The sequence below is a fragment of the Narcine bancroftii genome, chromosome 1, assembly GCF_036971445.1.
Source record: "Narcine bancroftii isolate sNarBan1 chromosome 1, sNarBan1.hap1, whole genome shotgun sequence".
Classification (NCBI taxonomy): Eukaryota; Metazoa; Chordata; class Chondrichthyes; order Torpediniformes; family Narcinidae; genus Narcine; species Narcine bancroftii.
Window position 1 is genome coordinate 322,408,720 of NC_091469.1, and position 27,640 is coordinate 322,436,359.

General features: G+C 41.4%; 1 protein-coding gene across 4 annotated transcripts in view; it reads right to left on the reverse strand.

The window, feature by feature from the left end:
- Positions 1 to 588: 588 nt before the first annotated feature.
- The window catches only part of upp1 (uridine phosphorylase 1), a 59,230-nt gene continuing 32,178 nt past the window's right edge, over positions 589 to 27,640 (reverse strand). For 3 of the 4 annotated variants that reach the window (XM_069907242.1, XM_069907258.1, XM_069907250.1), the window contains exons 3-8: positions 23,622 to 23,739; positions 23,378 to 23,536; positions 19,152 to 19,266; positions 16,522 to 16,731; positions 6,319 to 6,465; positions 589 to 1,678 (exon numbers count right to left, since the gene is read on the reverse strand). In XM_069907242.1, the coding sequence (XP_069763343.1) occupies positions 1,539 to 1,678; positions 6,319 to 6,465; positions 16,522 to 16,731; positions 19,152 to 19,266; positions 23,378 to 23,536; positions 23,622 to 23,739 (889 nt within the window). In that variant the 3' untranslated portion in view covers positions 589 to 1,538. The remainder of the gene's footprint in view (positions 1,679 to 6,318; positions 6,466 to 16,521; positions 16,732 to 19,151; positions 19,267 to 23,377; positions 23,537 to 23,621; positions 23,740 to 27,640) is intronic. The other variant, XM_069907269.1, reaches the window with a different exon arrangement.

Sequence of the window (27,640 nt, forward strand, 5' to 3'; positions counted from 1 at the left end):
TTACTATAAATTTAAAAAAAAACAATATTAGTGCATGAAAAGTCAGGCAGTGTCTTTGGTTCATTGATCATTCAGGAACCTGATGGCAGCGGGGAAGAAGCTGTCCTTATGTCGCTAAGTGCTCGTCTTCAGGCTCCTGTACCTTTTCCCCGATGGAGCAGAGTGAAGAGGGCCTGGCCTGGGTGGTGGGGGTCCTTGAGGATAGAGGCTACTTTTTAAAGACACCGCCTCATGTAGATGCCCTCAATGGGGTGAAGTCTAGTGCCCGTGAGGTCGCAGGCCGAATTAACGGCCTCTGGAGTTTATTCTTGTTCTGAGTGTTGGTGCCTCCATTACCAGGCAGTGATGCCACCAGGTAGAATGCCCTCCGAGAAGAAGTTTTCAAGAGTTTTTGGTGACCTACCAAATCTCCTGACTCCTCACAAAGAGTAGCTACTGGCGGCCTTCTTTGTGACTGCATCAGCATGGAGGTCCCAGGACAGATCCCAGGACAGATTCCCCAGGAATACAACAATAATAGATACCAACAATAGTTCAAATAAATAACCATAACGTGCTATGAGACATAAAAAGTGATAAAAGGATGGATAACTAAAGCACATTTATTAGCACCTTTCTACAACTTTGTCAGAAATAAAAGAACTTAGGAATGGGATCTTGGTCAGTGGGGCAGTGTTCTCGTGTGTTGATTATTAAAGTCGTGAAAATGATCCAGAAAGATTGGTCTAAATCTTTCACTTGCAATTTTGAGATCTTTTTGCTAAACATTAGATAAATTGCACAGAGGAAACACCAAGATACCAAGTTATCATCAATTCATTGAGGGCAATTTCCTGATCCTTAGTTTATACAGTTCAAATCATCGCACTCATGGATGTGTTTTAATCTCTTTATTTTTTCAAATGATCGCCATCGTGAAATATAACTAGTTACCAAATATTACTAAAGATCACACTGCAGCTAATACACTATTGGATTATCCCCAGAATACTCAAAACACAGACATAATGTACAAACTCTTCTCTACTGATAAAAAGCAGCATAACCTCAAAAAGGTTGACAAAAATGTATCAGCATTAGAACCACAAGATCAATTTAATAAAGTCAAAGTATGTTTAATTTGACATGAAATTGGAAGCAAGGGCAGGTGGGCAGAGAAACAGTTGATATCCTACACATAGAAATGTGAGGTGCTGCATTTTGGAAAATCTAACATGGGTTGGACTCACACAGCGATTGATTGGGGAGTGTTGCAGCAAAGCGTGATCCAAGATTACAGGAACATAGTTCCTGAAACTGGTATCCTAGGTGGATAGGGTGCTCAAAAAAGTTTTCAGAACATTGGCCTTTATCAGTCAAGAGTACTAAATTTAGAGCTTGGGAGGTCATGTTGCAGGTGTACAAGGCATTGGTGAGGCCCAGTATGGATTATCGTGTTCAGTTTTGGTCACAATGATACAGGAATGATATTGTCAAGCTGGAGAGGGTGTAGAAGGCAGCTGATCTAGAGGGAAGCATCCTACATGGAGGGGTAAACACTAATGATTGCAGATTTTCTTCTTAATGTACCGACCAACCACTATCTGAGGTCTTTCCTGATATTCCATTAGCACTTCGTGGGAGCTGTTGATTTGATCATCTTGCAGTCGATCCAGCAAGGCCACGCAGACAACTGCACCTGCTCAAAGAAGAAGCCCAGTCAGTTGGCTAGTAAACCAGAGGCGCTTGAAGCTGTAGGTGCTGGAATGAAGGGTTCAGTGGTCAGGCAAGATCCACGGAGGGATACGGACAGTCCACCATTTGGGCTGGGATCCCTTTTCAAGAATAAGGTGGGGTAAAAAGGAAGTCGGAAGGTCTGTGGCGCACGAAAGAGGTAATAGGATTAATGAAGGTGAGAAAGATGGAGTGGAAGACGGCTATGGTAGGGGGACACCGGTGGGTGGGCAGGGGCTGGGTGAGAACAAAGTACTGAAAGGAGTCTGAAGAATAGGAACAGGTAAAGGAGAAATAACAACGGTGGAATGAGGAAGGGGGGATGGGGGTTACCTGACATTGGAAAATTCATTGTTCATGCCTCTGGGTTGTAACTACCCAGGTGGAATATGATTCTCCCTATCTTCTCTCCCCCTATCTTCTCTCTCCCTATCTTCTCTCTCCCTATCTTCTCTCTCCCTATCCTTCTCTCTCTCTCTCTCTCCATATCCCTTTCTCCCTATCCATCTACCTCCCTATCTCTCTCCCTGTCCTTCTCTCCTTATCCTCTCTCCCTATCCCTCTCTCCCTATCCCTCTCTCCCTATCCCTCTCTCTCCCTATCCTCTCTCCCTATCCCTCTCTCCCTATCCCTCTCTCTCCCTATCCTCTCTCCCTATCCCTCTCTCTCCCTATCCTCTCTCCCTATCCCTCTCTCTCCCTATCTTCTCTCTCCCTATCCTCTCTCTTCTTATCCTCTCTCCCTATCCCTCTCTCTCTCTTCTTATCCCTATCTCCCTATCCTTCTCTCTCTCCCTACCCTCTCTCTCCCTATCTTTTTCTCCCTATCCTGTCTCCCTATCCCTCTCTCCTTATCCTCTCTTTCCCCCATCCTCTCTCCCTATCCTTCTCTTACCCTATGTCCCTCTCTCTCATCCTTCTCTGTCTCCCTATCCTCCAGCTCTGCATTAGTTTCTCCAACACTTTTATGTCTTGGCTAGGAAACATCTCTTTTATGAACAAATTTGAAATCCTGGCCTCAATTTAGCTGAAATGCTACTATTAATGATGGATACTGTAGATTTTGTTGTGTGTGGTGGGAAACAAAGTTTGGGTCCACACTCTGCACCATTCATTCACAGCATTTTTAAGCCATGAATTAGGTTAAGCTAACCACTTGAATGCATATCAAAATTCCCCAAATGCCTCGTAAATTAAATGCGTAATGTTATGCTGCATTTAATGAACCATTAGGCAATTATCAGTATTAGAAGCACCAAATCAATTTAATAAAGTAAATGCATGTTTATTTTTGACATGAATTTAAAATCAGGGGCAGGTAAACCGAGGAAAGGTTGATGGAATCTAATACGGAGAAACATGAGGTGTTGCATTTTGGGAGGTCTAATATGGGCAAGTCTGACACACTAGTAAATCATGAAAATCTGTAGACACCGAGGTTGAAGTAAAAGCACACAATGCTGGAGAAGCTCAGTGGTGTCCTTTATGTAACAACAAAAAAATATAGAACTGGTTTTTCCTCAAGGTATGTAAGAATGTCGGCAGGCATCCATACAAAAGGATGGGGAGAGTGGGGAGCAAAGGCAGGTGGAGAAGGGATTACTCAGGGTGGAATGTGAGTGGGGAAAAAGGTTGAGAACTATTGCTCTAGACCCAATTGTTACTGAAATATTTTGCTTGGGAAAAATTGTCAGTGGCCCATTGCTTTTGGAGTTCTGAAACCATGCACATAATGAGTCAATGAGGTACGATTAAAACTAGTTTTCAAACTTTTTCTTTCCACTCACATCCCACCTTAAGCAGTCCCTTACTAATCACAGAGCACCTATGGTATAGAGATTAGTCAAGGTGGAATGTGAGTGGAAAGAAGAGTTTGAAAACCACTGGTTTAGAGGGGTAAGGGCCAAGTGCATTCATCCAATCATAGCTAATTCTGCACCCTGCTCACATCACCAGTGGCCCCTTCTTTCATCGTCCAACACCTTGCTACAGGTAAAACCATCTTTGATTTCAACCTGCCTGAATAAACACACAGGTGAGTTAGCAGATTATCTGACGTTGTTGAGGTACCAGAGTTTTTCATTTACTTACAAAAGATATCAGGGATGGCCCAGGTCATTAGGATCACTGAGCCTTATGTCAGTTGCAGGTACATTATGTACAAGATTTAGGTATCATTGGAAAGGCAAGGACAGTCATCATGGCTTTGTGCAGGGGAAGTCCTGTCCCACTAATTTGATTGGCTTTTTTGAGAATCTACTGTGACTAAGAAGGTTAATGAAGGTAGGGTGGTAAATGCTGCCAAAATGGTGGCTGCATGGTACGTTTGTCTAGAAGGTTAAGGGACATGGGATCCAAGGAAGCTGGCTAATTGGATCTGAACCTGGCTTGGTGAAAGAAGGCAGAGGGTGGTCTTGGAAGAAAAATGCTTTTTGATTGGAAATTTGTTCTGCTTTTCAAGATTTTCATTCTCCAATATCTGCACTGCCATTTCTATTGTTGTTCTCAGAAGCAAGTTGCATTATGACTTTGAACAGTGCTTCCCTTTAAAAAGTGGAATTAAAATGCCAATCCAGGGGATTACTTGGAGTTAATATGTGTTACTGTGAAAGAGAATGTGTCGGGCATCTTTTAAATACATTACAATTGCTCATTAATAGTGCAGGGTCAATTCTGATATGGAAGACCAAATGCAACACATGCTTGATGGGCAGTCGAATTCCTAACTCAAATGTATTCCCTTAATTCTAGGTTCAGTTGTGATCGCGTTCACTCTGGTGGATGTTACATGTGTCTGGGATTCTCTGGGTTGCTGTTTCAAAGTACAAGACTGTTCCCAATTCAGCAAGAGAAATTACATCATGTTGGAAATGGGGGAGGGGGGGTGGTGAGCCGGGGCAAAAGTCATCCAGGGGTAATCATGATGGTAGTGAAACTATGGACTGCTTCTGCATCTAACTATTCCCACTGCTCCAAATGTAATGTTATTTATTAGCGACAGCAATATGTGGCTGATTGGGATTTCAGATGTGGATAAGTGCATTTGAGGGATGGATAATCGCTAACTGATCCTCACATTAGGCTCACCAGGTTGATTCTGGAGATGAGAGGGTTAGAGGAATAAGAGGGGATTTTATAGAAACATACAATTATGAAAGGCATAGATAAGGTAGAAACAAGAAAGTTATTTCCACTGGTAGGTGAGATAAGAACTGTGGGGCGCAACCTCAAACCTCAAAGACATGAATATGAGATGAGGAGGAACTGTTTATCCCAGAGAGTGTTGGCTCTTTGGAATTCTCTGCCCAAGGGAGCAGAGGTGGCTGCCTCATTGAATACATTTAATAGAAAGATAGATTATTTTCTCCCCCATACTGAAGAAATTAAAGGTTATGAGGAAAAAACACGGACCTGAGTCCATGGCCAGATCAACGATGATCTTTTTGAAAGGCAGAGCAGGCTCGAGAGGCCAGATGGCTGACTCCTGCTACGATTTCTTCTGCTCTTATAAGCTCAATACTTAAAAAGTTTGTGAGTGAGACCCGTCTGGTTCTTTTGATTGTTGTATGTGCTTTAGACCTAATTCACTGAAAAGTGGATGTTAAAAAAAAAACATCTGTGTCTGGGTACATGGTAAATTACATTGAAACAGAAGCCTTCAATTCTGAGAAAAACAAAATGCTTCCACATGATAATTATTCACTTTTAACAAGCTAAATTTGCCTGTAATTCCATCATTTGAACTACATGGTCAATGGTAGCTCACTGAGGAGTGTGGTAGAACAGGGATCCGGGAATACAGATACCTTATTCCCTGAAAGTGGCATCACAGGTGGATAGAGTTGTAAAGAGAGATCTTGGCATATTGGCCTTCAAATTATTGAGTACAGAAGTTGGGATGCTTTGGTAATGTTGTGTATGACATTGGCGAGGCCAAATTTGGAGTATTGTGTGGAGTTTTGGTCATCTAACTACAGGAAAGATATCAGTAAGATAGAAAGAGGGCAGAGAAGATTGACTAGGATGCTGTCTGGAGTTCAGGAACTGAGTTACAGGGAAAGGTTAAACAGGTTTGGACTTTATTCCCTGGTGCATAGAAGAATGAGGGGAGATTTGATAGAGGTTCACAAAATTATGAGGGGGATAGACAGAGTGAATGTAGATTGTTTTTTTTTCCACTGAGGGTAGGTGAGATACAAACCAGAGAACATGGGTGAAGGGGAAAAGTTTAGGGGGAACATGAGGGTGAAAATTCTTCACACAGAGAGCGGTGGGAGTGTGGAACGAGCTGCCAGCTGAGGTGGTGAATGCGGGCTCATTTTTAACATTTAAGAAGAATTTGGACATGTACATGGATGGGAGAGGCATGGAGAGCTATGAACTTGGCACAGATCAGTGAGACTAGTCAAAACAATTGGTTGGGCACCAACCTGAAGGGCCGAAGTGGCCGGTGTCTGTGCTGTAATGTTCTATGATTCTAATAACACAGAAGCATACCTGTTGCAAAATTGTTTTTCCTGTTTATAATTTTATTCTTAATCTACAATAAAGTGAATACAAATTTATTCTGTGAAGAATATTCCTATGATAAGTGTTGCACGTTTACCTGGTAAATCACTTCTATTGCATATAGCTGCAAATGCAGCAGACTCCATCTCGATGTTCCGCACCCCTGCCTCGTAGGCACTGTGCAGGTATTTCATCTTGTCCTCAGCACTGTAGTGGCAGAATGCACCATCTAAACGGGCCTGGCCTGCAGCAAGTAAATAGAATTCTTCACATGATTCATTTCCTTGGTGGACTTAAGTCAAGGAAGGCTCACAGGGGAAAAATGATCTTAAAAAAACCACAGGATTTGTCTTTAATAAATGCTGATCTGCTTTGACCACTTGGTACATTCCCTGCCATTCGTTTCTCATACTCTATTGAGATGTTACTATTGTTCTGCAATATTTTCTCTGTGACATTAGCTGATGATCAAGTGATCAGCAAACTCCAAGACCTGGGACTCAATACCCCACTGTGTAATTGGGTTATGAATTTCCTCACCTCCAGACCAAAATCAGCGAGGATTGATAAGAACATCTCCTCCACAATCTCCATCAGTACCGGAGCACCACAGGGCTGTGTTCTTAGCCCCCTGCTGGACTCACTTTACACTTACGACTGTGTGGCTCGGTACGACAATAACACCAGCTACAAATTTGCTGTCGATACCACAGTAGTGGGTTTTATAAAAGGGGGTGATGCGTCAGCATACAGGAGGGAGATTGAAAACTTGGCTGACTGGTGCACCAATGTCACCAAATCTAAGGAGCTGACTTCAGCAGGGAAAACCCGGAGGTGTACGATCCAGTGATCATTGGTGGTCATCAGAGGTGGAGAAAATTAGGAAATCTAAATTCCTGGGAGTCACTACCTTGGAACGTTCCTGGACCCAACACACAAATGTCATTGTGAAGGCAACACGTCAGCACCTCAACCTCCTCAGGAATTTGAGGACATCAAAAACCTTGGCAACCTTCTACAGATGTGTGGTGACCAGCTGCATCATGGCCTGGTATGAGGACACCAATACCCCTGAGTGTAAAGCCCTGCAAAACCTAGTGGATAAAGCCCAGGGCATCATGGGTAAAACTCTCTCCATCATCAAGAACATCTACAGGGAACGTTGCCGTCGGAGGGCAGCAGCCACAAAATTCGCACCACCAGGTTCAGGAACAGCTGCTCCCCTCCACCGTCAGACTCCTCAACAATAAATTCAATCAGGGTCCCATTTAAGGACTTTTACTTGTGAGCTTTATTGACTTTTTTTCTCTCTCTGTATTGCAGTCAGTTTGTTTACATTTCTTTTTTTTTATTTCTGTACACCAAGTCCTTTTTTTTTTCACTGCCAGTCAGTAGTAATTATTCCTTGCCCACAGGAAAAAGAATCCCAGGGTTGCATGTGATGTCATGGATATACTCTGACAATAAATCTGAAAAAGATCTGAAGAAATTCCTCCACATCACTGATCTAAACAGATACCATGCAATCCTGAAGTTGTGCTCTCTTGTCCCAGACTTTCCCCACCATGGGAAGCAACCTTTCTTCATCTACTCTGTCCACACAGTACAAGATTCCAAATGATTCAATGGCTTCCCCCTTCATTCTCCTTGATTTCAACAGGCCAAAAGTGGTCAAACTCTTCTCATGTGATAACCCTTTCATTCGCTGAATCATTCTAGTGAACCTGCTTTGAACCCTCTCCAATGTCAGCACATCCATTGTTAAATCAAAAGGCCAAAACTATTCACAATAAAACCCTCAACATCACATCACTTTGTCCTAAGGTTAAAAGTTTTTGGTTGCAAATTAAATTATTTTTAGAACAGATATTAAAAATAAATTTACCTTTTGACCTAATGTTTTTACTAGGAGATATTAAATCAATAGCTTTAAGATTGAAATTGAATGTGTATCAAATTGAATTTTTGCACTTATCATTGCCAGTTTCTAAAAAATGTTTAGCTATTACATGGAAATCGGATTTGAATTTAGGGTTGAAAAGATGGCACAATGAAGTGAAAGTCAGAATTCCTTTAGAAAAGATTACATATAATTTGAGAGATAAATATATTTTTCTTTGCTACAGTTTGGAGCCCATTTTTGAAAACTATAGATGTTAAAATGTGACGTCTCGGTCCGCTCCAGCGGATGTTGCCGCTCCTGCAGACAAGAAGCTTTCAAGTTTTAAAACTGTTTGTATTAGATAATGATCTCATTTTTCTTTCTTTGTAGTTGGGGTAGGGAGGAGGGAGGGTATTGGTTGGGAGGTTGGGTTTTTATATATATATAAATTATTAATTGCACTATGTATGTACTTAATTGTAGTACCTATTATTATATTTGTGATGTTCAACTTCAAATAAAATATTTTTTAAAATCACATCACTGCTCTGTTCCTCTTGAAATGAATGCTAGCATTGTGTTTTCCCTCTTTACCTCCGACTCAACCTGAATGCTTACACTCTCTCTTTTGTACGTGTATTTTGAGTACAGTTTTTTTTTGCACAACCGCAAAGTAGAAATTCTGCCTGGCCCTCAGGAAAATGAATCTCAGGGCTGTATGTGATGTCATGTATGTACTCTGACAATACATCTGAACTTTGGACATCATAGAGCTACAACATATGAAGGAGAGCCCAGTCCAAAAGTTGCTCTAATAGCAAGGCCACGCTCTGACAACACTCCGTGGAGAGTTTGTACCTTCTCTCCGTGACATACATGGGTTTCCCCCACATGCTTCGGTTTCCTCCCACTCTCCAAAACGTCTGGGGTTGGTGGGTGAATTGGGTTTCATGGGGTGGCACGCATTTCACAGGCCAGAATGGTCTTCTACCATGCTGTGTCGTTAGAAGTTCAAGTGGTTTCAATTTAAAAGTAAGATACTAAGGGCTTAATTTGTCAAGTTTGGAATAGCTGAGCACAAATAGACTTAAAACTAGCAGGAAATTAGAAAGAAGGAACAACAGCAAAGCTAAACACAAACTATGGAAACAAATCAATTCAATTGACATCCTCATATTTATTAGTGCAAACCACACCTAACGGGTGAGGTCTACTAAATGCAAAATTGTACAAACTCTAGGCATGTAGAGGGGGGCATCTGCACCCCCTCTACAACTGGATTCTTGACTTTCTCATCAGAGGACCGCAGTCAGTACAAATTGGAAGCAACTTCTCCTCCTCACAGATTATCAACGCAGACACACCCCAAGGATGCTCTACTTATTATCCACCCATGACTGTGTGGCCAGGCACAATTCCAATGCCCTCTACAAGTTTGCCGATGACACCTCAGTTGTCAGCAGAAACACAAATGGCAATGAGGAAGTGTACAGGAGAGGGAGATAGATCAGCTCGTTGAATGGGGTAACAACAACGACCTTGTGTTCAGTGTCAGCAAAACCAAGGAGATGATTGTGGACTTCAGGAGGAAGTCAGGGAAACACGACCCAGTCTTCATCGAGGCCTCAGTAGTGGAGAGGGTCAAGACCTTCAAATTCCTGGGTGTCAACATCTCTGAGGATCCGCCCTGGGGCCTCCAAGTCAATGCATTCATGAAGAAGGCTCACCAGCGGCTATACATTGTGAGGTGACTGGGGAGATTCAGTATGTCACTGAAGACTCTCGTAAACTTCTATAGGTGTTCAGTGGAGAGCATTCTGACTGTTTGCATCATTGCCTAGTATGGAGGTGCCAACTCTCAGGACAAGAGAAACTCCAGAGGGTTGTTAACTCGGCCTGTGACATCACAGGCACCAGACTTCACTCCATCGTGGACATCTACATGAGGTGGTGTCTTAAAAAAGCAGCCTCTATCCTCAAAGACCCGTACCAACCAGGACATGCCCTCTTCACTCTGCTACCATAAGGGAAAAAGGTACAGGAGCCTAAAGACGAGCACTCAGTGGCACAAGGACAGCTTCTTCCCCGCTGCCATCAGATTCCTGAATGATCAAAGAACCACAGACACGGCCTTACATTTTGTGCAGTATTATTGTTATTTTTTATGGTAATACTGTAAGATGGTTATAATATGAATATTTACTCTATGATGCTGCTGTGAAACACAGAATTTCATGACTTGTTCATGACAATAAATCCCTGATCCTGAATTGCCTCCAGTAAACATGTAATTGGACTTGCTTCATTGGAGATGCTTAAGTGTACATAACTGCAGAAATGTCCAAGGCTTCCTGCAAACAAGTTTTTTTTTTTGCCACTTCTTTCAACCTAATCTGCAGCATGTATTGAAGTGACGAAAACAAACTATTTCAGATTTCAGGTTTATTGTCAGAGTACATATGTGACATCATGTACATCCCTGAGATTCATTTTTTCATGGGGGAGGCAGAATTACCACTAATTAGCAGTGCAAAAAAAACTGTACATAGGGTAAACATGTAAACAAAGCACTGTAAACAGATAATGAAGGTAAACAAACTGACTGCAATACAGAGAGAACAAAGAAGATCAATAAAGTGCATAAGTAAGAGTCCTTAAATGAGTCTCTGACTGAGTTTGTTGTTGAGGAGTCTGACGGTGGAGGGGGAGCAGCTGTTCCTGAACTTGGTGGTGTGAATCTTGTGGCACCTACACCTCTTTCCTGATGGCAGCAGCGAGAACAGAACATGTGCTGGGTGATGAGGGTCTTTGATGATTGCTGCTGCCCTCCGACGGCAGCGATTCCCATAGATGTTCTCGATAGTGGGGGAGGGTTTTGCCTGTGATGTCCTGGGCTGTGTCCATTACCTTTTGGAGGGCTTTACGCTCAGGGGTATTTGTGTTCCTGTAGCTGACAGTGATGCAGCCGGTCAGCACACTTTCCACCACATCTCTGTAGAAATTTCCCAGGGTTTCTGGTGGCAAAATAACTCTGAAATGTAACCTTTTCTTGCAAGGGGTATAAATCATAATGGCGATGAGTTTATTGTCAGACACACAAGTATATGTACATATATATTCAAAATCCTTATTTGCTGTAACAAAGCAATAAATAATGAATATTTACAGTTGGAATAGTGCAAGTAATTTTAGTAGTACAGACACTATTTTTTGTTTATGATTAGAGTAGTAAGGGGAGGTACAAGAGCCTGATAGTTACCATAAAACATTGCAGCACAGAAATGACCCCCTTCGGCCCTTCTAGTCTGTGTCAAACCATTTTTTGCCTCTTCCCACTGACCTGAACCTAGTCTATAGCCCTTCATACCTCTCCCATCCACATAACTGTCCAAACTCTTTTAAAATGTTTAAGACAGAGCCCACATTCACCACTTCAGCTGGTAGCTCGTTCAACACTCCCACCACTCTCTGTGTGAAGAAGTTCCCTCGTTAAACTCTACTATTCACCTTCACATTAATCTGTACCCTTTCGTCAATCTTGACATGTAGCCCCACCCCCTCCCCAACCCAAACCCTAACCTCACCAACCTTAACAGGAAAAGCTCTGACAGCCTTGGGCTGTTCAGAGACACTGTCGCAGAGGTGCAGGACAGGTGGGTGGACACCTGCCTGGTCAGCTTAGACAAGGGCAAAGCTTTTGACTGTTGTTGGAAAAAAACAGTTCTTAAACCTCAAGGTGCTGGGCCTCAGGCTTACGAACCATCTTCCCGAAGGTAGCAGCAAGAAGAAGACGTGACTGAGGTGATTGGGTCCTTTATGATGTCGGCTGTCTTCTTGAGCTGGTGCATCACATGGATGGGAGGTCAGAGCCCTGTGATGAGCTTTGCTAGCTACCTCCTGCAGTCTTCTCCACTCCTGGACATTTCAGTTACCATACCACGCCATGATGTATCTGGTAAGCATACATTCTACAGTACATCTGCAGAAGTTTGTTAATTTACAATGTCAATATTGCTGCTTATCAATCTCCCTTACCCAAATAAACTATTTTTAAATGTGGGATTCTGATAAATTTCAAAATTCTATGCCCATTTAAAATTAGAAATAAATAATTTTATTTGAATTTATAGGATCCTTGTAATATATACCTGTTTCATATTTTATTTCATAAGATATTTTATTAAATATTTAATATTTTAGTAATTTTCAAAGATTTGGGCATTCCCAGCAAATTCAGCATTATCAATTCATAATAACCCTTCAGGACATGGCAGTAAAGCCCTTCTTGAACTGCGGCAGATTTTCTACAAGGATATTCCCAGAAAGTTATGGATGAAAGAAGTATAGATTTAGCAATGCCAAAGAAATAGCGATGTTTTTAACGTCTGTCTGCAAAATGAAACCTAAAGGGAAATCTGTGGAAGGTGACACCCATCTGCCTGCTGATCTTGTTGAAGAAGAGGTTGGCGTAGGGGTTCGAATCCCACGCTATCTGTAAGGAGTTTGTACGTGTCTGAGTGGGCTTTCCCCAGGGGCTCCTGTTTCCTCCCACCATTCGAAATGTACTGGTGGTTGCAGGTTAATGGGGTGTAAATTGGGCAGCACGACCTCATGGGCCGAAATGGCCTGTTACTGTGCTGCATGTCTGTATTTCATGGGTTTGGGAGTTGGTGGGACTGGCTTATGTGAGACATTCTTGTCCACTTTGAAGGAAGAGCATAACGTAATTAATGACAATGCAAAACACTGCAGGAGCTGGAATCTGGAACAAAAAAAAACATTTCAGAAGGAACTAAGTGGGTCAAGTAGCATCCATAGAACCATAGAACAATTACAGCAGAGAAGCAGGCCACGTCAGCCCCTCTCATCCACGCCAAACCATCTTTTATCGTAGTCCCACTGACTGGCACTCAACCCATAGCCCTCCATTCCTCTCTCCAAATTCTTCTTAAATGTTAAAATTGAGCCTGTATTCATCACTTCAGCTGGAAGCTCTTTCCACACCACCCCACCAGTCCCTCTGTGAAAAAGTTCCCCCTCATGTTCCCCCTAAACCTTTCCCCTTTCACCCTAAACCCTCTGGTTTGTATCTCCCCTGCCCTCAGTGGAAAAAAGCCGACATACATTTACTCTGTCTATCCCCTTTCATAATCTTAAACACCTCTATTAAATCAATCTGCAAACTTGCTGAATCAATTGACCACATGATCATTGATATAGATGACAAATAACAATGGTTCCAGCACTGCTCCCTGAGGCACACCACTAGTCACAGGCCTCCAGTCTGAGAAGCAATCATCCACCACTACTGTCTGGCTTCTCCCATCCAGGCATTGTCAAATCCGGTTCACTATTTCACCATGAATACCTAGAGTATGAACCTTCCTAACTAACCTCCCATGTGGGACCTCGCCAAAGGCCTTACTAAAGTCCACATAGACAACATCTACAGCCTTTCCTTCATCAAAATTCCTGGTCTCCTCTTCAAAAAACACTATGAGCTTGGTTAAACACGACTATCACACACAAAGCTATGCTGATTATCCCTTATCTGTCCTTGGCTATCCAAATAATGGTATGTCTGATCTCATAGAACACCTGCCAATTATTTACCTACTAGTGATGTCAGGCTCACTGGCCTATAATTTGCAGATTTACTTTTGGAGCCTTTTTTAAATAATGGAACTATGCAAGCTCCCCTCCAATCCTGTGGTACCACACCCATGGCTAAGGACATTTTAAATATTTCTGCCAGAGCCCCTGCAATTTCTACACTAGCAGCTCTCAAGGTCCGAGGTAATATCTTGTCAGGCCGTGGTGATTTACCTACCCTTATTTGCTTTAAGACAGCAAGCATTTCCTCCTCTCTAATCTGTATAGGTTCCATGACCTCACTACTTGTTTTCCTTATTTCCCACGACTCTGTGCCAGTTTCCTAAGTGAATATTGATTTTTTTTAAATTAAGATCTCCCCATCTCTTTTGGCTCCTTAAAAGGCCAACCACTCTGATCTTCAAAGGGACTAATTTTGTCCCTGACTATCCTTTTGCACTCAATATACCTGTAGAAACCCTTAAGAATTTGCTTCACATTGTCTGTCTTCTTTTAGCCTCCCTAAGTTTTTTTTAATACTCCTTGTTCACCTCTCTCTTCTTCTGAACTGATCCCCAATGTCCCTCAAAATCAACGGTTCCCTATGCCTACTAACCTTGCCTTTGATCCTGACAGGAACATACAAACTCTGTACTCTCAAAATGTCACCTGTGTTTTATTTTTTTTTCCACATGATCATTTATTGTTTACCATTGGAGTTGTTTCCTTTGCAAAGTACCTGTCTGGCTGCAGCAAATAAGAATTTCAGTGCATACATACATTGCACTTCTTGGTATGACAATAAACTCAGTTTCAGTATCATTACCCAAAGGAAAGGTAGAAAAACGATCAAATAATCTCTTGAAATACTGCAGCTTATCTCAAGAAGATGGGAATATAAAGGATAAGGAATTCTATCTCAGTTCTTTGGAGTCTTTTTCAACCTCCCACCAATTTATATGAAAAAAACACGAAGAATATTAAAGAAGTAAAACAGGAAAGTCTGCAGACACTGTGGTTGAAGTAAAAACACAAAGCTGGAGAAACTCAGCTGGCCAAACAAACAGTGGTCTTTTAATAGAAAAGGTAAAGGTATATAACCTTTCAAACTTAACTCAATGAAGGGCTCAAGCCTGAGATGTTGGTTATGTACCTTTATATTTGCTACATACTATTTGACTTTAAGAATATTAAGGGTGTAACATGTATTCTGTAAAGACTGTAACGTCCCTTCCAAGTCCACTGTGTATTTGTTGAACTAACTCATGAAGGCGTTATCCAAACGTGAGACCCTGAATAATTTTCTTCCAAGCATATTGGGCCTGCTTCAGTGGCACAAAAAATGTAATGGGAAATACCCAAGGCAGTGGACTTCAGCCTTGAGACCTATGAGACCATAGTTCTTCATCTTAAATACTTCAGCCAGCCCTGATAGTGGATCACCCTGATAGTGGATCACCCTTTGATCAAACCTAGCTGATGCATGCCATTTTCAAGGATGAGCCAAGGAGCAAGGTGGTTGGCGTAGTGGTTAGTGCAACGCCTTTACAGCGCTAGCGATTGGGACCGGGGTTCGAATCCCGCACTGTCTGTAAGAGGTTTATACATTTTCCCCGTGTCTGTGGGAACTCTGGTTTCCTTCCACCGTTTGAAACGTGCCAGTGGTTGTAGGTAGATTGGGTGTAAATTGAGCACCACGGGCTCATGAGCCTGTTACCGTGCTATATGTCTAAATTGTTTAAAATATCCACCGATGCCCCATCCTGACTTTGTGACTACAGATCCTGCCAAATAAATTGATGCTCCTGCCTCAGTGACCCATGTTTATCACAATACCAATGGCAAGGAAGAAGACAAAAAAAGCAGTTAGTGCTTTAACTGTGTTTATGTATGAGTCAATAACCAGTGGATATAAATTTGAGGTCTAGCATGCAGTACCACAAATATATAACCTCTGGTTATTGACTCATACACATGAAGAAATGTTTATTTTCACCTTTAACCTAAATAAAGACCCATCATTAAAAAAATTATGATGAGATTAATTTTAGTTAATATCTACCCTTTCCAATGACAACTTTATAACTGAAGACCCCATGCTGTACAGGGCCCTGGTGAGACCACACCTGGAGTATTATGTCCAATTCAGGTCATTTAATTTGAGGAAGGGCATTTTCACTATTGAGGGAGCGCAGCGTAGATTCATGAGGTTAGTTCCCAGGATGGCAGGATCAGCGAATGCCAAAAGGTTAGATAAACTGGGGTTGTATATTATTAAGGGATTGGGCATGATAGAAACTTTCCCGATGTTGGGGGAGACTAGGACTGGAGGCCATCGTTTAAGACAAGGAAGGTTTTTTAGGACAGAGATGAGAATTTTTTTTACCCAGAGAGTTGTTAGTCTGTGGAACACTTCGCCGCAGAGCGTGGTAGAGGTGGGTTCTCCGGGGAAGTTCAAGAGGGAGTTAGATAAGGTTCTAGTGGACAGGGGAATTATGGGGAGAAGGCAGGGACGGGATAGTGGGAGACCAGCCATGATCTAAATGAATTGCGGTCCTGGCTCGATGGGCCGATAGGCCTACCCCAGCACCTATTGTCTATTAACTCTAATGACATCTTGGCAAACCTTTCAAATCTTTCTGATGCTTTTTCCTGAAATGTGTGGGGCCTAGAACCATCCACAATATTTCAGTTGAAATCTAATCTGATACTGTGATATAGGCACATTTCTTTCACACATATTGAATGGTTTTGCTGCAGTTCACATGATATATCCAATGAAAAGCTGCAATAAAATCAAGTATGCTTTAAGAGCAGGTTTCCTACCTTCGTAGAAATCCAATGTGCAGAGGGTATTCCCGAGGATAGTGTCAAATCTGTTAATTTCCTTGCTGCATTGAAGTATTTCTTGTGCCAGGCTTTCACTTAGTGCTGTTGGGTAAGCCTTAATTGTCCCCAACACATTCTGTTCAAAATGAGGATGGAAGGAAGCATCCACTGAGTTTCTGGTGACCACAACTGCACCTGGCTGGACACCTTGGAATTACAAAAGAAAAGACAGCTCAAAACCAAAACCTCGTTTTGAGATTCAATCATCCTTTCAAAAGAAAATGATGTGTGCGAGACGGGAAGAAATATTGAAAAGGGCTTGGATTTTTTAAAAAAAAGAGGAGTGGGACTGACTGTTCTTTGAAAGAGATGGCACAGACTTGAGGGCCATGAATCTCCAGAAATTTATGATTGTACTTGGCGAGGGGTTTGAGGAGATTTGGTAGCTCACCGAAGAATCTCGAAAACTTCTACAGGTGTACCAAGGAGAGCATCGCTGCCTGGTATGGAGTTGCCTACGCTCAGGATAAGTAAAAACTCCAGAGGGTTGTGAACTCGGCCTGTGACACCACAGGCACCAGACTTCATCGAGGACACCTACAAGAGACAGTGCCTTAAGGAAGCAGTCTCTATCCTCAAGGACCCCCACCACTCAGGCCATGCCCTCTTCACCCTGCTCCCACCAGGAAAAAGTTACTAAAAACTCAATTGGGACAATATACAAATACTGGACAGAGGTTGTATACCCTGTGGCAAGTTATTCATCTCTTGAAATCTTAGTATTTCCACCATCTACACAAGGGGAGGGGGAGGGAGAGAGGTGGGGTGGGGGTGAGAGTGGGGTGGTGATCATAGAATGTGCAGAGAAAATTATTGGAAGTGGTGAATACCCGAGCTACTGACTGGATCTGAAACTGGATCTGGAAACCATTTGGAACAGGATACAAGTGAGCACGTCTACTGTTGAAGAAGACGTGTCTGCGAATCTTTCAACGGCGTCAACGAGTAGAACAGCAGCCGAATCAATAGTGGGAGAACAGTAGGAGCGGGACTCATGGAATTCCCATAACTTCTTCAAAGTCAGCATGCTCTGAAGCAATTTAACAGTGGAGTAGATGAAGGGAGAGGGAGACACTCTCCCCCCCCCCCCCCCCCCAATTCTCCAACGCTCCAGGGAATAAAATCCTGACCTGTTTAATCTTTCCTTGTTCTGGCAACATCTCTGCATTATTTTAGTCTTATTGACATCTTTCCTGTAGTTAGGGGGCAAAACTGCACACAATACTCAAATTAGGCCTCACTCATATCTTAATCAACCTTAGTATAACATCCCAACTCCTAGACTTCATATTCTAGTGTTTATTTTCTCTTGACTTACCTTTCCTATCCCCACACCCACTCACCTCTATCTCCCTATTATTTTTTTTCTTACATTACCTTCCAGCCTGTCTCAATACAACCTCCCTTCCCCCCCCACCACCCCCAACTTCCTTTCCCCCACCACCACCAACATCCTTCTGTTTTCTTAAAAAAATTGAACATACAGCACAGCAACAGGCTCTTCTGGCCCATGAGCCCATGACGCCCAATTGACCTACAACTCCTGGTACGTTTTGAAGGATGGGAGGAAACCGGAGCCTCCAGGAGAAGATCCACGTGGACACAGGAAGAACATACAAGCTCCTTACAGACTGTGTGTGATTCAAACCGGGGTCACTCGCACTGTAATGGTGTTGCACTAACTGTACCACCTGCCCACTGGCTCCACCTGCCCATCATCTCCACATCATCTGGTTCCCCCTATCATCTCCCAACCTCTGTCTTTCCCCCCATCCCTTTCTCTTCTAATAGACTGCGTATCTTACTTCTACACTCTCAGTCCTAACGCAGGCCCTTGGCCCGAAACTTGACCGTCCCTTTGCCTCTGTAGGCGTTGCTCGACCAGCTGAATTTCCCTAGTAGTTTGTTTTATGGCTGTGCTATTTAAGTCCACTTATTTAAAAAGACATTCTTATCATCCAGAGGAACATAACTCATTTTACTGACATGATAGGATTGATTCTCTTTTCTCCCATCCTCGTTTGATCTTTCCTTCTACGTAAGGTCTCCAATTGCATCTTTGATGTTTCAAATGGCCTTTCAATCCCCAATTTGTCAGAAGCCTATCTCTGATCAATTTCCTCAAAGGTATTTGCTCACATCCTTCAGCACGCTCCTAATCCCATGTCTTTCTCCAACAAAAAAATTTTAAACCGACCCAAACGGTCTCCACCCATGGTACTTTAAACAGTGCTTGCAAGTTCAAAAATATCCAGTCTTGGGCCTCCATTCATTAATATGGCTCAATGACCCCTCTGTCCTTCAGCAGGGGTGCAGTGCTGCAGAAGCACCACTCCGGCACCTGAGGGGGTGGCGCCAGGCATCTCTGTTTCTGTTTTTGGTGAGCTTGGGCACCCAAAAAAATAGCACCGCACCCATGTCCTTCATCTTCTTTGGCTTTGTGTTTATCCAAACTATTGCACTGAATAAGACATTAACGGTCTGACCCTTTCCCAGATCCCGCATTATTCTGGTTTGTTTTTGTCTTATCTGATTTTACAACCATTTTAGTCGTCGCTCTACTGTACCGATTCCACCCGATGTTCCAATCCGAAAGGCAACGACATCAGAGCACTTGGCATAATAGAGCAATTTGATGAGTTCGTGTAACATGATTGAAATTGAAGGAATACCCATGCCATGCTGAAACAAAGCAGAATTTTAAAGTTACTTTACGGTTGTGGTATTTGCACTTATCCCTTGTCCAGCATCAGAAATAGCTAATCCATACTGGTTTAACAACGTTAATAATTCAAATGCCCCTGAGCAAAATGGGCACCAGATCGCAGACGCTTTGATTGAACAGGTTGATACTTTTATATTTGGTCATCAAGTAATAAAGCATATCAGCAGTGGGTCACCAACTAAATCACTGAGAAATCAACACAGTTCACATCAATAAAGTCCTCTCTGCAGGAATGTGTTATTTTTACATAAGCATTGAGAGCTTTGGCATTCGCGGTCAACTGATATGTTTAACTCATTAGATGCCAGGCATTTGAAACCTTTCACAACCATTTTATGCGTTAGCATAATGCATTGCAGTGCCAGCCATCGGGTTGGGGGTTCGAATTCCACACTCTCTGAAAAGAGTTTGTATTGTTATGTGCCCAGAGGACCCCTAAACCCAGAAGCAATAGAAATTTTCCAAGACAAATTATTACTTAAAGAAAAGTTGCTTTTAATTTTCTTTAAACATACAAACAGGATCAAACTTTAACTTATTACTATTAACTTAACCCCCTTCTAATTCTAAGCGCATGTGTATGTAATGTGTATATGTTCAGGAAAGTTCTTTGCTTTAATAGTCCAATCATTCACTTCTCACTTCTCCAAGTTTACCGGTAACAGGCAATTCTTAGACTGTGCAAGAATTTAACATTTATGAATTTTCACCAGGTTTTGGTGCTTAAAGTTAAACGGTTACTGCTCAGGAAGGTTCTTGTTGGTTTCAGAGAGATATTTGCTGCTCATTGGACACACACAAACTGATGTCACTTTATGTCTTGGAGTCTCCATGTTGATGCCATCACAAAGAAGATTTGCCAGAGGCTATACTTTGTGAAGTGTTTGAGGAGATTCGCTGTTTCACCGAAGACTCATAAACTTCTACAGGTGTACCGTGGAGAGCATTATGGCTGGTTGCAAGAATAAACTTTAGAGGGTTGTTACCTCAGCCTGCGACATCACAGGCACCAGCTTCGCTCCATCGAGGACATCTACATGAGGCACTGTCTTAAAAAAGCAGTCTCTATACTCAAAGACCCCCACCACCCAGACTGTGCCCTCTTCACTCTGCTACCATCAGAGAAAAGGTCCAGGAGCCTAAAGACAAGCACTCAGCGGCACAAGGACAGCTTCTTCCCCACTGCCATCAGATTCCTGAATAATCAATGAACCAAAGACCCTGCCTGAATTTTCTGCACCATTATTTTTAATTTTATTTTGTAGTAATGTTGTCAGATGGTTATAATCTGAATGTTTACACTAAGATGCTGGTGCAAAAACACTGGGTTTCATGACTGGTTCATGACAATAAATCCTGATTCTGATGAAAACTGTACAGTACGAACAGGAGTACAAACCAGTTGGTGGTTGGTTATAAAACCAGACCTGAGAAACCAAACTATGCGTTAGTTGGTGGTCCCAGAAAACTGGGACACAAAGTCCAAGTGATGAGGGTCTGTAGAAAGGGACATTACTGGTAGTCATAAAGAAAAATATTTTGGATCCTTGGACAAATCACTTGCCACAGGACACCCAGCCTCGGTCCTGTTTTCGTCACTGCAGAATCTATGTTAACACGTGACTAATTTAATTGAGTTTCTAGTAAATGTTGACTCCATTCTCCATTCCTAACTGAACTAAGGAATTACCTGACTTGATTACAATAAAATTTTGGAATTTGCCAGTTCATGAGGTCACAGAATGTTATAGTGTACATTACCACCTCAACTATTGTTCATATCATTGCCAGAGCATAGGGGCAGAAATTGGCTATTCAGCCCATTGAGTCTGCCCCACTATTCAGTCACAAGCTGATCCATTTTCCCCACTCAGCCCCACTACCTGGCCTTCTCCCCTTAACCTTTGATGTTCTGGCTCATCAAGAATCTATCTTAAATACATCTTAAACTTATCTTAAATACACCTAATGACTTGGCCTCCACAACTGCCAGTGGGAACAAATACCCTCTGGCTGAAGAAGTTCCTCCGCATCTCTGTTCAAAGCAGACACCCTTCCATCCTGAAGTTGTGCCCTCTTGTCCTAGACTCTCCCACCAGGAGAAACAACCTTTCTGTCCATGCCTTTCAACGTCTGAAATGTTTCAATGAGATCCCCACCACCCCCCCCCCCCCAATTCTCCTAAATTCCAACGAATACAGGCCAAGAGCTGTCAAATACTCTCAATTCCTGAATCATCCTGTGTAAGGTAAAAACATCATGAGATGGGACCGGAAAAGGAGTCACCCAGTACTAAGGAGTAACAGAATGTAGATGTGACCTTGTACACTCAAGATAAGCTTGGCACTAACAAGCTGATGAGCAGCAGACTAACAGTGAAGGGGAGCAACAGCTTATTCATTGGACAGTGTAATGGTATGATAATTTACTAAGTATGTATGTATTATACTAAGTAGGTATAAAAAAAAACACCACTTGCTGATATCAGGAGAATGCGCCTTCTCCAACTAACACTGTTAGTTGTAAGTGTTACAATCCGGTAATAAAGAACCTTGATTTCGACTCAGTCTGGTGTCTGACTCATTCATTCTTGAACAAAGCAGACCTAACACCTGGTGAATCTCCTTCAAACCCTCTCCAATGTCAGCACATCTTTTCTTAAATGAGGAGCCCAAGTCTGCTCACAATACTCTAAGTGAGGTCTCACCAGGGCCTTACAAAGTCTTGACATCACATCCCTCTTCCTTGCGAAATGAACACCAGCATTGCATTTGCCTTCTTCACCACCATCTCAAGATGTAAGTTTACCTTGAGGCCATCCTGCCCAAGAACTCCCAGATCCCTTGCATCTTGGTATTTTCAATTTTCTCCCCATCTAAAAAATAGTCTTCCCATCTATTTTTCTGCCAAAGTGCATGATGGTACACTTTCCAACATTAGATTTGATTTGCTACTTCTCTGCCCATTTTCCTAATCTGACCAAGTCCTTCTGCAGCCTCCTCACTTCCTCCACACTACCTTTGTGTCATCTGCCAACTTGGCCACAAAGCCATTCATTCCATAATCCAACTCATTAATCCAGATCTGTTCTTATTTAGCACTAAACTGTGTTCACCACGAGCCCCGGGCTTTGTCTCCAAAGGATTGTGCTGCAATCACTTCTACTAATTCTATCATGACAGATGTCTCAACCGCTGATTGACAGAAGACTAAGGAAGTTTACCCTTCGATCTGGTTCACTCATTAACTACAGTGGACTCAATCTGGTATCCATGTTCTTCAGCACAAGAACAGCTTGGTCATTAGTGATGCCTCCTTCAACCTTGCTGAAGTCCACTGCCCAAAGAATATTCTGTTTCCTCACTGCTTTCAGTGATACTTCAAACTTTGAATCACCACAGGACAAGGGTAATTTATTTGCTGATGGAAGATGTTAAGTAAGCAGGAGGAAGTTTCTTCGCCAATGTTTGTCCTGATGATGTGAGATTTTGTGAGTCTGGTGTCAATGACAAGGGCTTCCAGAGCTTTCCGCTTGCATCGGTACATCACTGTCCCGCCCATGCTGGCCTGTCTGCCTAGCCTAGTTGGACTGGCTATAACTGTGCATGGATTCTTCCTTCACAACATACAATTCTGCAGACACGGCGCAGGCTTGTTCTTGCCTGGTCTTTGGGACAGCATGTCCAAGTTGGAAGTTCTGAAGGAGCAACTTTGCCTCATTTACGTTTGGTGGCTTGGACATTGTCAAGTGAGTGGTCTAGTTGAATACATCAGTAACTGAATACAGTTGAGAACCAACCACATTGTGGCAGACTTTGAGTCACACACACAGACCAGACTAGTTTAAAACTGTGATTTTTTTTTGTGTTCTGCTTTTGAAACCCCATTATTTTATTGCAATTTTTTTCACATTTCTGGTATATTAATGGAATACAAATTTCTACAGCGGGTTCTGAATTCAGGTGTCTAAGACTTCTGCTTCAAGCCACTGTATTACCACACTGACAAGCTAACCAACTGTTAACATAGAACCATTAACCCTGTTCACTCTGCTTTATATTTACTTACACTGATTGACAGGACAGGGCCCACTTTGTACATGCAATAGCGGTCAGTCTGTGCACAGATATTGCGAATGTCAGCAGCCTCGTGTCCCAATCCCAACAGCTCATTCATGTACAGAGCGAAGGATTTCATGCGCCACGAGCTTCCACCTACACATACAAACTAGCAGAAAAGCAATATTTTTATTTTCTTCATCATTCCACAAAAAAACACATTGTTCTGTCAGCAAATCAAACCAATATCCTACCTTAATATCACCAAACATGGCAGGAAGATCATGAGTTCGGGTACCAAGGTCAAAATGGTATAAAATATCCTCCTTCAGTGTTGCTAGATGAGGATTCGATACATAACAACATTTTTCTCTAGAAGAAAAAGGAATTATATTGACTGCAAATGTTTTCATTATAAATTTTGTAATTACTTTAATTACTGAGCATTCATTAAATGCTTTTGTCATCTTATATGCAGTGCAATGCAATGTAACTTAAACTTAAGTTCATAAACATCCGATTGTATAAGTGCAACCCGATGATTCAGCATTCTCTGCTCTTCAGTCCAAAATCCTGCAGACACACTGACAAATGAAACATATGCGGTACATACAATTTGCTTTAAAATTTAGTCATACAGCACGAGGGCAGGCCCTTTTGGCCCACGAGCACATGCCACCCAATTACATCCTAGTGACCTACAAACCCCCGGTACCATTTGAAGGGTGGGAGGAAACCAGAGCCCCTGGGGTAAACTCCTTACAGACAGCGCGGGATTTGAACCCTGGACTCGGTCGCTGGCGCTGTAACGGCGTCACGCTAACCACTACCCTAATATTTTTATATGCACATTTATTAAAAATATATATAGTTCAATATGTAGTAGACTCTCGAAGGGTTATTATAAATTACTCAGAAGTGTTAACAGTAAATCTGATCAGCAAACTACTGTCAAAACTTTTTTTTAAAACTTTATTCGTTCAAAAAACAAATAATATATGACATATACAACAATTAACCATAAACATGAACATTTTTTTAATATATAGAAAAGGGAAGAAAAAAAAAGGAAAAGGACCCCCCCCCCCTTCAGCCAACTCTCCTAAGGAGAGCCATAAAGAAAGAAAAAAGAAAGAATATTAAAGAAAAATTAAATATACATATTAAAATCTAATCAATATAAATTGAAATATAAATATTCTGAATATAACATCTTCGAAATCTGTTCTTTCTTTAATTGCCACGCCAGTACCTTATGTGCTTTCACTCCCCATTTATAATACCATTGTTTAGTCTTATTAATCACACATTCAAATTGATAAGATTGCAAAGTATTATATTCCAATTTCAACCTAGATAATTCTATTTTCTGATCTTCTGTAGCATCTTTCTGAAATTCCTTTTCTAACTCATCAATCTGTTTCTCTAATTCAAAACTCTGATTTATTTTAGAAGTATAACTAATTATTTGTCCTCTCAAATAGGCTTTCATAGCATCCCATAATACAAACTTACTTTGAATACAATTAGAATTTTCTTTCAAAAAAAATTAATTTGTTTTTTCAAAAAATCAATAAATTCCATATTTTTTAACAACATTGTATTAAACCTCCAACGATAGGCCATTTGAATTTTCTCAGAAGTTGCATATGTAAAATATAACAAAGAATGATCTGAAATCACCCTACTTTTATACAACGGTTGTTTATTTCCCTAGTAAGTGTGCCGATACTAAAAAGAAGTCAATACTTGAAAATGATTCATGTCTAGATGAATAAAAGGAGAAATATTTATCTGTTGGATTAAGACGTCTCCAAATATCTACTAAATTAAGATCTTTCATCAACGCTTGAACCTGAACTTCCATCTTGGATTTCTTAAATTTCTTTGGAGATTTATCTAATAAAGGTTCCAAAAAACAATTAAAATCACCACCAACTAAAATATTATCATTAGCCTGATCCAAACATAAAAATGCATCTGAAATAAATATTTCATCATCTGCATTTGGGGCATAAATATTAAGTAAAGTCCAAAATTCACTAAAAATCTTACAATTCAATTTAAGAATACATCCTGCCTTTTCCTCCATTGATTGTAATTCAAAAGATAAATTTTTATATATCAAAATTGCTACACCTTTAGCTCTAGAGTTAAATGAAGAAGAATATACATGCCCAACCCAGTCCCTCTTTAATTTCATACTTTCCTTCACATTCAAATGTGTTTCTTGTAAAAAAGCAATATCAATTTTCATAATATACGCCAAGACTCGCTTACGCTTAATCAGACTGTTTAATTCTCGAACATTAAAAGTAGCAAACCTCAACTTTGACATACTTACTATTATTACTAAATACCAATAATATCTTTATATAAAAACTCAAATCAATGTATATAGGGCCTCCAATAGGAAACAAGTCATAAATTAAAAATTAACTAAAATGAAAATAAAAAAATAATTAAAAAAAAAAATCTCCCCAAAAAAAAACTACCAAAAGGTAGTAATCCCCTAAGCAAAAATTGGGTCACCCACCAGTGGCTGATGACTAGTAAAGTACTTAGAGTAAATCTCTCCCTCCCCAGCCAAACAATCAATAACATCAAAATATCATAATAACAAAAAAAATAGAGTAAAAAAAATTCTTCTTTTCATCCAAGAGATTATAATCTCAAAGATCCCATTTCAGAAGAAGTTGGACTCTTTCCATTCCCATTTTTCCCATTTCTGCCATTTCTTCAGTTTCCAGAACAACCAGATTTTTCTTTAGGAGATAATGGTGGACTACGTCTTTGTCCTCTTATATCTGGCAATGAATCATCAAAAATCATTGCCTCATGATCATTTTCAAAAAACCGAAATTGATAGTCTCCATAAAACACCTTCAACGCTGTAGGGTAGCGAAAAGTAGACTTATAACCTTTACGCCACAAAACTTCTTTAACTGGATTAAATCGACGTCGACGTTGAATGACCTCTTGACTCAAATCAGGATTTAAAAAAAACTCTGCTATTCTGAATCAATAACAGAGTTTGTCGTTGTCTCACATTTTGCACTCCTAGTCAAAGTATTGCTTCTCTGTCCAAATAATTCAAACATCGAATTATTACCGGTCTCAGTGGTTGACCAGCTGAGGGTGTTCTTCTTAAAACTCTATGGGCTCTTTCCAGTACCAATCCCCCAGAAAAAACATTCTTGCCCTAATACTTGCGGGATCCAGTCTTTAAAGAAACGAAGAGGATCTTGTCCTTCTATACCTTCTGGCAAACCAACAATTTTAACATTATTCCTTCTGCTTTGATTCTCCAAGTAGTCTATTTTCCTCTCTAGCTCCTTCTCGCGTTCTCCCAATTCTATGACTGATTTTTCAACCTTCAACACTTTCTGTGTTAGAAGCCACTTGTTGTTTACAGTCCGAAAAAGCAGTCAGAATTTTTAAAAATTTCTTCTTAAGATGCATCCACACGTGCTTTATCTGTATTCAATTCTGAACTTATATTAGCATTCATTTGAACCATCTCATTCATTAGAGGCTGAATAACTGCATTTAGTTGCATTCACTGTAGTTCAGAAAAGCTCAGCCCTGCTCTCTCTGACGTAGTGGCAGAACAAGGTAACTGCAGCTCCTGCTGCAACTTAACAGAAGGCATTTTAAGTTTTACTGCGGGTCTGGACTCCCAGCGACGGCACCCCGACTTCTTCAGGGGATTGCCGCTGGTCTCCCCCGCATCTCGTTTTTTCTTGAAATCGCGAAGGTAAGCGATTTCTTCAGGTTGAAATGCTTCCTGATGCATTTCTCACAATGGAGTTGTCTTCCTGCGTGCTCCCTCCGTTGAAATCGAAAGGCCTTCCAAATTGGGATCCACTTCTTGGGAACATGCACCTTCTTCCAGAGATCGGGTAATTCCAGTGCCATCCTTCACTTGGTGAGTAGTAGACATTTTTTTTTTCCAGCTCCCACAGGCAATCTTTGAGGTTTAGACACCGAAGAGATTAAGCCTGGGGCTGTATCAAGTCGTCTAGGCCCCAAATCTTCAGTACTTCGAAAATGTAACTTCTTCTGCTCTTGAGGTTTAAACTGTCAAAACTTTATCAGAGCAGGTGGAACCCACAGCCTGCGATTATTATATAAGGTGTGGTTTTCATGACTCACAAATATTTTCCTTACTGTGGGTAGAGATTCTTCAACTGTTTTCCACACACATCTTCTTGGGCACCCTGTATGCTCCCTATCCTTGGCCACCCGATGAAAGGTTTCCACCATACTCGAT